Raw genomic sequence first — 9720 nt, forward strand, 5'->3', positions numbered from 1 at the left:
ATAGTTAAAAATATATAACATGAAGTTATAAAATAAATTACATTACATTACAAACAGTGGTTAATAATTTAAATAATATTCATGATGAAATTTAAACATCATCAAAAATATTTAAAATTTAATAAATTATAACAATAGTTAATTAAAATAGTGAGTATTATAACTTGTTTTTTTTTTATTTTATAAAGAGAACTTCCTTAACGAGGGTTTCATATCCGAATAATCTCTCGATGCAGATATAAGGTTATGCATCATGTCCTGGAGTAGTGTGATAATTTAAATATGGATCAATAATTTATTCATCATTTCTTCCACATGTATTACTAAGTCATCACAACTAATTTTATACACACGTAAAGCATGAGCAGAGACCATTAAATGATAGGATTTTAATAAGTGTTATATTATTTATTGTGCAAATTAATTATAATTTTGCATTAATTAAATGTAATTATTATTATTTTATAGTTAATAAAAATGACATAAATATTTTCAATAACATATGATTACAAAAAATTTAACCGTATAATTTTATTCCACGCAACACACGAATATTCGTCTAGTTTATTAATATAAACTTGAGCCAAAATCTTAATTTACAAAATGAATTTGAATCTTAAACAAATGGGACTCCTCCAAAATATCTTAGGGGTTGATTTGGTCTAACCTACAAAATTGAAGGTTAATTTTGTAAATAATAAGACTAGTAATAAATTTGCAAAATGGAACATGAGTTTACTACAAAATCAGATTACTCCATCATTGACCTCCATCTCAAATCTCAATCACCCCCACTTTTGTAACGAGTGGAGAGCGATGGAGAACGGCTCAGCGGCGAAGAAGAGATGGGGATTTCAGGGGAACCCGGAGCTACATGCGGCGTCGGAGATAACCATTAGAGGCGTTCTCACTATGCTCCTGTCAAAGCTCAACCAATCTGACACCAGACCCGTCATCCCTCTCGGCCATGGCGACCCTTCTGCTTTCCCCTGCTTCCGTACTTCTCCGATTGCAGAAGATGCCATCGCCGACGCCGTTCGTTCCGCCAAGTTCAACGGTTATTCCTCTACCGTTGGTATTGCCCCTGCTAGAAGGTACTTTTACTTCCTCTTCTTCTTTATACTCTTACATACGTGTAGCCAATTGAAGTTTCCAAGTGTTTCTTTGCGGTTTTTGAGACAATCGTTTCTGATTTTCGTGAATCGCACAGTTATTTTGTTCATATTCGGCTTTATTGTCTCAGTGATGTGTGTGTTTGTGAGTTCAATCGGTTAATCAAGGGCAAATCCTGGTGAATTACTGATTGGGTTTTTTTTATTTCCGTTTTCAAGTAATTTCTCGATCTCCAATCGATGCAACAGATGATTTTTCAATTAGTTTAACTAGTACATGACTACATGTTAGATGAATTCTATGGAATCCATGGAATTGATATCAATTTCATCGAAAGTAGTGCATATTTCGTCATTTTCCTTGTTTTTGCTTCTGTCAACATAAAGTTTACTGATTGCAAAATCAGAATCCATGGCATCTTATCCCCTTCTCTGGGCTCGTTATCTGACAACTTGATGCAGATTCACATGAATCAGTTGTTCATAATTCTCGGTGTGTGTTAGCAATATAGGTGGAATTTAACAATATCAAAGCAATACTTGATGAATCATAAAGTATACCATTATTGACTTCGTTAGTGTAATTTTCAATTCCGTGAACATCTAGTAAATTATTCAGGTGAAGCAATTGTTTTTATATTTTAATATATTTCTTGTCTCTTCGAGTTGAATGATTAGGTAAGATGTGATCCATGCAATCTTTTTCAAAAGAATCTTTTTTACGCGAATCCCAATTCCCTATATTCACAATTCTTTAATCATTTTAATCATAAGCTCTTTCTTTCTTTTTACTTTTACTTTTTTAACCCTTCCCAAGAAGTGACCCATGTGGTCCACTATTGTCCGAAAAAAAAAACATTAATCACAACTATTGTCGGAAAAAAAAAAACATTAATCACAGTCACCGTCACAATCACAATTATATATATATATTTTTACAGTGCCGTAGCAAAATACCTGTCACAAGATCTTCCAGATAAATTATCAGCGGATGATGTATTCCTGACAGTCGGTTGCACACAAGCTATTCAAACCATAATAACCGTGCTTGCCGATTCCAAAGCAAACATTCTACTCCCAAAACCAGGGTTTCCATATTACGAAGCTGTTTGTCAATCATGTCATTTGGAAGCCCGTCACTTTGACCTTCTTCCAAATAAAGACTGGGAAGTCGATCTTGACGCAGTTGAAGCTCTCGCAGACGAAAACACAGTTGCCATGGTTATCATTAACCCCGGAAACCCTTGCGGAAATGTTTTCACTCACCAACACCTACAAAAGGTGTTTATTATTTCTCTTTCATTTTCCAGTCAACTCAGTCCAGCACAGTACAATCTGTTTTGTCTTATCTGGGTATGAATCTACCGATTGAGCAGTCTAGGGTTTTTTTTAGGTGGCAGAGACTGCAAGGAAGCTTGGGATATTAGTGATTTCCGATGAAGTTTATGATCATCTTGCTTTTGGAAAAAATCCTTTTGTTCCAATGGGAGTTTTTGGATCAATTACACCTGTTGTTACACTTGGATCCATATCCAAAAGGTGGATTGTGCCAGGCTGGCGACTCGGATGGCTTGTCATCAACGATCCTAATGGCATCATTAAAGAATACGGGGTTCTCTCTCTCACACACACTAAACGTCTAACATAAATACACAATCTTTTTAACAAATTTATAAACGCATTGTGCTAATTAATTAATTTTTTTTCTTCAGATTATTGAATCCATTACTGGATATCTAAATATATCATGTGATCCCCCAACGTTTATTCAGGTATATTTCAAAAATTCGACATTTGGGCTTCTTATGGGCCACTGTCTGAATAATGTGGGCCAAATATAACACGAAAAAAAAAGTGGACATTTACAAAATTTTATTATCCTTTTTGTGTAATATCGGGTTTATTTAATGTGTAGGGTGCAGTTCCCGATATTCTAGGGAAAACTAATGAGGATTTTTTTTCGAAAATTGTAAATATAATAAAAGAATGTGCGAATACTTGTTATGAGGGGATTCAAGATGTACATGGTATAATTTGCCCAAGCAAACCTGAAGGATCTATGTTTGTTATGGTAAGAGGATTAGATTGTGTACAAATTATATTAATTCTAGGGTTTATATGAAAATTGGGTAACAAACTATTTACAATGTTCAAAAAAACACATGTGAATTAATGAAAGATTATGAAAAGGTAACAAATTCTTACGTGTTTATGTTTAAAAGGTGAAATTAGATCCATCGGTGTTCGAGGACATTAAGGATGATATGGAATTTTGTGTCAAACTTGCTAAAGAAGAATCGGTGTTAATCCTTCCAGGTGTGACTTTTGTATTTCATACAAAAAAAAAAAAAAAAAAAAATTAAAAATGCTTTTTCGTCAAGTCTATATATATTTATTAAATAATATTTTTTTTCACAGGTATAACGGTAGGACTTAAGAATTGGCTCCGGGTAACATTTGCTATCGAGCCGGCTTATCTTGAAGATGGCATTAAGAGGCTTAAAACCTTTTGCGAAAGACACTCCAAGAAAACATAATAATGTGAAGTGGTTTCTATAGATTATCATCACTCATGATCTATGTGGTTACTCAAGAAATAAAGGAAATTTGTAGATCATCAATTGCTCGTTGAATCGAACACTTTATGTGTATTAAATAGTTGATTGATTAGATCTTGTGAAATGGGATTTTATGGTGTTTTAATTTTAATTTTCATCATCGTTATTGTTATATGGTTATGATTAGACAAAAATATCAAATCGTGCGTGTGCTTTGTTAAAGTTTATGAGAGCTCCTCCAATAAGAGTTGTTCTTTTTTTAAATGTTTTTAATGTTGTATTTACGACATCGAAGTGGTTTTTACTATTGGAGTTGATACACATTTGGGTTTTATGTTATTTTAAAGTGTTATAAATTGTAATTACAAGTGTCTATCTAAAGACCCTAAGTGTTTTTTGATTTAATTGCATCTATCCGAAGACACTTTCATCATTTGTGCATTATATCATCTTATATTCATTGTACTTCATTAAATTGCATTTGACCATGTGCAAAACGTGTGAATGTTAAGCAAATCGTCTAAATGCAATCGACCGGTTGAAGAAACATGTTTTAGCAAATTTTATTTGATGATTTTCTATTAATGGTAATGTATTTACATTTGATATAAGTTTATTGCTTAGATGTAGATCGTGAAAGTACGTTATGCTTTTAGGAATTATGTTAAATTGTTCCAAAAAAGAAGATGCACTTTCTTTATATGCATTGTACTATTGTAGTCTTTGACTATGAATAATTGTCTAATGCAGGATGTAGTGGATGTTGCAAACAAAGCAAATTAAATGAACATATACATGTCTTTAAGTTGATTTATTAAAAGCGTACTTATAGATATCCTTTTTTGGTTGTATTTTACAAGTTATAACAAGTCTTTCATTTTAAATATCAAAATCTATAATGAAATAAAGATATTGTCAAAATATAAATGCTCAATGTGAAAATGGAATGTTTTGGTTTATTTATTATTTGAGAAATTAAAAATCCCTTCTCAGTAAATTGAATTTTCATATGAAATTTACCTTGACCCCTGAAATAATTTCCAGTATTTAAAAATACATGATTTTTTAATTTCTTTTTAATATGTTGGTATGTAAATTTATTTTTCTTCATTTACAATTGGTAAACTAATATTTTATTTATTGTGGGATAGTAGAAGAATAGAAATGATCATTTACTTATTTTTAAACAATTAATTTAAGCTAAAAAAAAGAAACAAAGTTTAAGTATGCAAGACTTCGGGGTTGTTTTTTCTTTTCAGATCAAGTCTTATATGGATAAAATGATTCAATGAGTAACAATGTATTCCCGGATAAAGTCGTACATATGTAAACATGTTTCTTTCAATTTTGTGTAATCAAAAATTAAAAATCAACCACCTTTTTGCATATCAATGTATTTTTATTTTTTCAATTTTGAGCTATCAATATATTTTCTTTTAATTTTGAGGTATCTAAATGAAAAACAAATCATGTTTTTGAATAAATTTCTTTTCCAATTTAAGGTATCATAATTAAAAATCAATCATTTTTTGGCATAAAAATGTTAACTTTTTACCTGAGCGATAACCGTTATATCGAGTGCATAATTTGCAAAAGTCATGGAAATGGTTTGAGGTGTTCAATAATTTAAAAGTACATTATCGTTGCTCATTATTTTTGGTTTAAGATTGTAACACCCTGTTTCGAATCATTTCATAATTCGGGGCCGTGACCCGAAGATTAGGTATCATCAGGCTTCAGACTTTAGTAACGAGAGGTTTAGACTCATTTGAATGTGGGTAATGTAGATTATGTGATCCTAGAGTTCGATTTGTGCTTTAGAGTCAAAGGGTAAAATGGGAAAGTAGTGTTTTAGACTTCTTTTATGAATTATGGATTTTAGTTCGATGTTTTTTAAGTCAAAAGTAATTAGATATGGTTGTAAAGCTCCTAAATACCTTTCCGTGGATATAAAGATAATCGAAATTGGAGTTGAACGAATAAGATATGACCGTTTGATGTTTGGACGATTTTGGGTTAAGCTAAGTACGATGGGCGTACAAGGGGGGGGGGGGGGGGGTACGTTGGGCGTACTAAGGCATCCTGTGTACGCTAGGCGTACCAGGAGTACGCAGGACATACACGATCAGTGCACAAACCCTATTTTCGTGGTTTGAACCGTATTTAAGCTCCTTAACTCCCCAAAAACCATTCCATTCTCAGCCTCCACCTCTCCAACACCCCTTCCATGAAACCTTAACCCTAGTTTGAGCCTTGTAAGCTAAAATAAGGTGTTTTTGAGTGGTTTGGAGTATGCATGGTGCACCTTGGAGAAAAAGGAAATTCTTGGAGAAGTGTTGGTTGCATTGGATCTTGTAGATCTAGACTTTGTTCACCTTGATCTATCTTATAGAGGTATAAAGTTTGAATCTTGATGATGTATTTGTTAGATCTACCTAGTTTTGGATGTTATGAGCTTTTGGTAATTTTAGTGCATAAAGTTTAGATCTTGAAATTTTGTAACATTGTTGTGGATAAAGTTGGAAACTTTATCCATCTAAACATCATTGTGATTCAAATATGAAGGTTGGAGACTTGGACTTAATGGATTAAGTTGAAAAGGATGCATTTTTTTGTCCCTTTGATGCTTAAAGGCTAGATCTTGATGGTTTGGACCATTTTAATGGATACAACTGGAAACTTTATCCATTATGGAGCTTCTACGATCCATAAAATTGTGATCTTGATCCTTCTATACCTTCCATGAAAGTGTCATGATGTCTTAATGGATTATTAAGTTAAGGTTTTGGCTTTTGGACCTTTTCTAGATATGGAAATTCATAAAGATGGAAACTTTAAGACTTAGAATGATGTTGTTGGACTAGATCTAAGTGTTGGATGAAAGGAATTAAGAGATTAAATACTTAATGGAAAAGTGCCTTTTGACCGAGTACGTCGGGCGTACCTTCGAGTACGCTGCGCGTACTCGTATGGGGTCCTGATTTTGGATGGTGAGTATGGCATGCATACGAGCTGAGTACGTTGGGCGTACTAAGCCTGAAGTTGACTTGTTGACTTTGACTTCCATTGACCTTTAACTTTTTGACCAAGTTTATCTTGGGTTAAAGTTGAGGGTTTTAGGTTATTAATTAAGATTTTATCTGGTTCTGGTATTAGTGGATTCGCGGGTGCGAGCAATGCAGAAAAGCGATTATGTTATTGTGTTTCAGGGCACTTCGATTTAGGTGAGTCTTCTCCCGATGCTCGTGAGTCAAAGGCACCAATGCCGGCTCACTAAATTATGTATGTAAGATGTTAGCTGTCTTTGTGACTCTCGCATGTTGTGTGAGCCTGTGTGGTAGAATAGTTGTATTTGCGATGATCAGCTGGGTCTAGCTGTCATTATTGTGTTATGTTGTTTATATATGACTAAGACTGTTGATAGTCTCTAGGGTTGCTGAAAACCCACCAGACATGTTGTTTGCCTACCGGGACTGCTAATAGTCCTCAGGATTGCTGATAACCCATAGTTGTTTATTTGTGTTGTGTTGTGTGTGTATTTTTGGGAACTTACTAAGCTTTGCGCTTATGATTTGTGGTTTACATGTTTCATGTTTTCTTATATTAAAGGAGGGGCACGACTCGATTGCATCTCATCAATGGGGGACTTGTGTACTTGATAACTTTTAATGATACTCTGATAAATTTTTTAAGATCTTGCAGTTGTGAATTAAATAAATACTTAAAATTTTAATCGAAAAATTTGGGTTGAAATTTGTTGCGTTACAAAGATGTCGAATAAAATACTTTAAAAGTACATTGCTATTACTTAATCCAAGTTTGTGCAATGTGCTTTAAATGTAATTTTCTTTTTATATTCGGACCATTTATGTAATATTAATATATTATTTCAGTTATAAATTTCCTAATTTAAATTAAGAGAAATGAAACTATATTTCTTTTTCTTTTAAGAAAAAAAGTCCGTTTTGCTAATATACACTTTTTTTCCTTTGAAAGAGTGTTTGTTGGTGGTTTGTGAAAGAGAAGAAGAAGAGGAACACTTTAGGGGATAACTTGAGCCTATAGATCCAAGATTAGCTTCTCATTTGCAAGCATTTTGAGGTAAAAAGATCACACCTTAATGATCATTTATGTTAGATCTACTTTGTGGTGTTTCTTAGACAATTTTGAGTCTTTTGTGTTAAAGATAAGCTTTTGATCTATTACAGGAGTAACATATGCTATATCTAAGCTCCATTTAGGCCCATGTTCATAAAAATGAAAAATTTATGGAGTATTTTGATCTATACATGTATTAAGATTTTTTGAGCTTTTGAGTCCCATTAAGCCATGCATGAGTGTAAAGTTGCCAACTTTACATGATAAGTCCCCCTTTAGGATCAGACCAGAGAGTTTGGCTTGAGGTCTCAAACGATTAAGTTCTTAATGGAGTAGGTTGGAAAACTAGGGAGTTCGATGGTCGTACCCAGTTGGTATGCTGTGCGCACTAGCCCCATATGGAGTACGCTAAGCGTACAAGGTGAGTACACTTTACGGACTCAACACATGTGCTTTTGGGCTTAAAGTCTTCGGTATTGGGCCATTTTTTGGGTTTGTAAGTTTGGGCCTGGTTGGGTCATTAGACATCCGTCTTGGAATTGGTGCTAGGATGTTGGGCTTCCTTGGATCTAGGCCCATGATGAATTTTCGGCCCAATTTGAAAGTTTGGGCCATAAATTCGGCTTAAGTTGCTATTTAGGATTTGGGCATTTTTAATAGTTGAGTTAAGCCTTGGCTTTGGGCCGAGTTAGATAAAGGGTAAAATGGTCTTTTACCTTGGTTATGGGCCAAATAACTTAGACTTTTGGTTATGGGTCAGAATCCAATTAATAATTGGATGTTATTGATTTTTGTCACACCCCAAAACCTGAACGGCGAAATCGTTCGGGGGTGGAGGACGTCATGTATAGTATCACAACAATGAAAAGTAGTAAACAAGCAACAACATCATCCATTGCATTAATAACATAATTTCATACAAGTGTGTTATGTCAAGTTATATAGACACCAAAAACTACATCAAAATAAAAGAGGAGTCTTGAACAAGCTCCATCTTCTAAAAAATCTAGCACCGGTACCTGTCTACTGGTGACCTAAGAATACAAGTTATTTTGAAAGCGAGTATCAACTTTAAATCTGGTGAGATCATAAGTATATTAGTGTCTGAGTTTGTATGAAAGCATTTGTAAGATGTTTGTAAGATGTAATGTATAAGTTTTGTAAAGTTTGTATTTGTTTGAACACTCCTAGAAAACCCTATGTTTCCTAATAAAAGTAACCTTCTACCAAGGCATCTAGTAACAGTGTGTCTCTTGTATGAGTGTGTATTTTCCCAAATCCGACTATCATTAACCAAAAATATAGTTTTTACATTACCGTGCATCGTGTGAATGTCCACGAAGTGAATGTAATAGGAGAAATATTATAGTACTGTAGTTGTAACACCCCGTTCTTCGAGTGTTCAATTATAAGTCCCTGAGATTTAAGAGGAAGGGTAATTCTGGTCGCTTTCGAGAAATGAGCTTCAACCAAGAAGGTTTCGGACGGGTGTATGTGTTAGAAGTATTGGGCTTCTCGTCACCCTCGTATGAATGTAAAGTTATTTGAGAGTGGGTTTAGATTAGAGGAGTTGCGGTGCTTCGAAGTTGATCATTGTTTATAGTTCTTTGTGGAATAAGAGGGAAATGGTCCCATGCATGCATGCTTTTGATTTTGAAAGGTGGCTGGGTACGCCCAGCGTAGAGGGGCGAATAGATGCGGGTGGCCGGGTGAGTACGCCCAGCGTACTCTTAGAAACCCCAAACCCTATTTTTAGGGTCAGCCACTATATAAGGAACATGTTGGTTCACCCCTCAGCCTCCTTATGCTCATCTTCAACCTCAGAGAAACCCTAGATCTCGTATCCTCTCATATTTGGGTGTGTTTGATCTTGAAAAGCTTGTGTTGGCAAAAGAAAGGCTTGAAGGAGAAAAGGGAAGTTGTTAAAGAAGAAGAAGAACGTGTGGAGCTTG

General features: G+C 34.2%; 1 protein-coding gene across 1 annotated transcript; it reads left to right on the forward strand.

Annotated features, from left to right (window-relative positions):
- The first annotated feature begins 747 nt into the window (after positions 1 to 747).
- On the forward strand, positions 748 to 3842 carry LOC145008518 (tyrosine aminotransferase-like). The gene is made up of 7 exons (XM_078967108.1): positions 748 to 1094; positions 2054 to 2393; positions 2506 to 2724; positions 2825 to 2884; positions 3028 to 3183; positions 3335 to 3428; positions 3531 to 3842. Exons 1-7 carry the CDS (start codon positions 817 to 819, stop codon positions 3647 to 3649), a joined length of 1266 nt encoding a protein of 421 aa, XP_078823234.1. The 5' UTR covers positions 748 to 816; the 3' UTR covers positions 3650 to 3842.
- Positions 3843 to 9720: the final 5878 nt, after the last annotated feature.

This window comes from Lactuca saligna, chromosome 8 (assembly GCF_052625555.1).
Source record: "Lactuca saligna cultivar CGN05327 chromosome 8, ASM5262555v1, whole genome shotgun sequence".
In the NCBI taxonomy this organism is placed as follows: Eukaryota; Viridiplantae; Streptophyta; class Magnoliopsida; order Asterales; family Asteraceae; genus Lactuca; species Lactuca saligna.

What these genes read in the sequence shown, in the direction of transcription:
- LOC145008518 (XM_078967108.1), top strand. Translation starts at nt 817, where the DNA reads ATGGAGAACGGCTCAGCGGCGAAGAAGAGATGGGGATTTCAGGGGAAC. An exon ending in CTCACCAACACCTACAAAAG is followed by an intron (nt 2,394 to 2,505) that starts GTGTTTATTATT and finishes GGTTTTTTTTAG; the next exon opens with GTGGCAGAGACTGCAAGGAA. An exon ending in ATCGGTGTTAATCCTTCCAG is followed by an intron (nt 3,429 to 3,530) that starts GTGTGACTTTTG and finishes TTTTTTTCACAG; the next exon opens with GTATAACGGTAGGACTTAAG.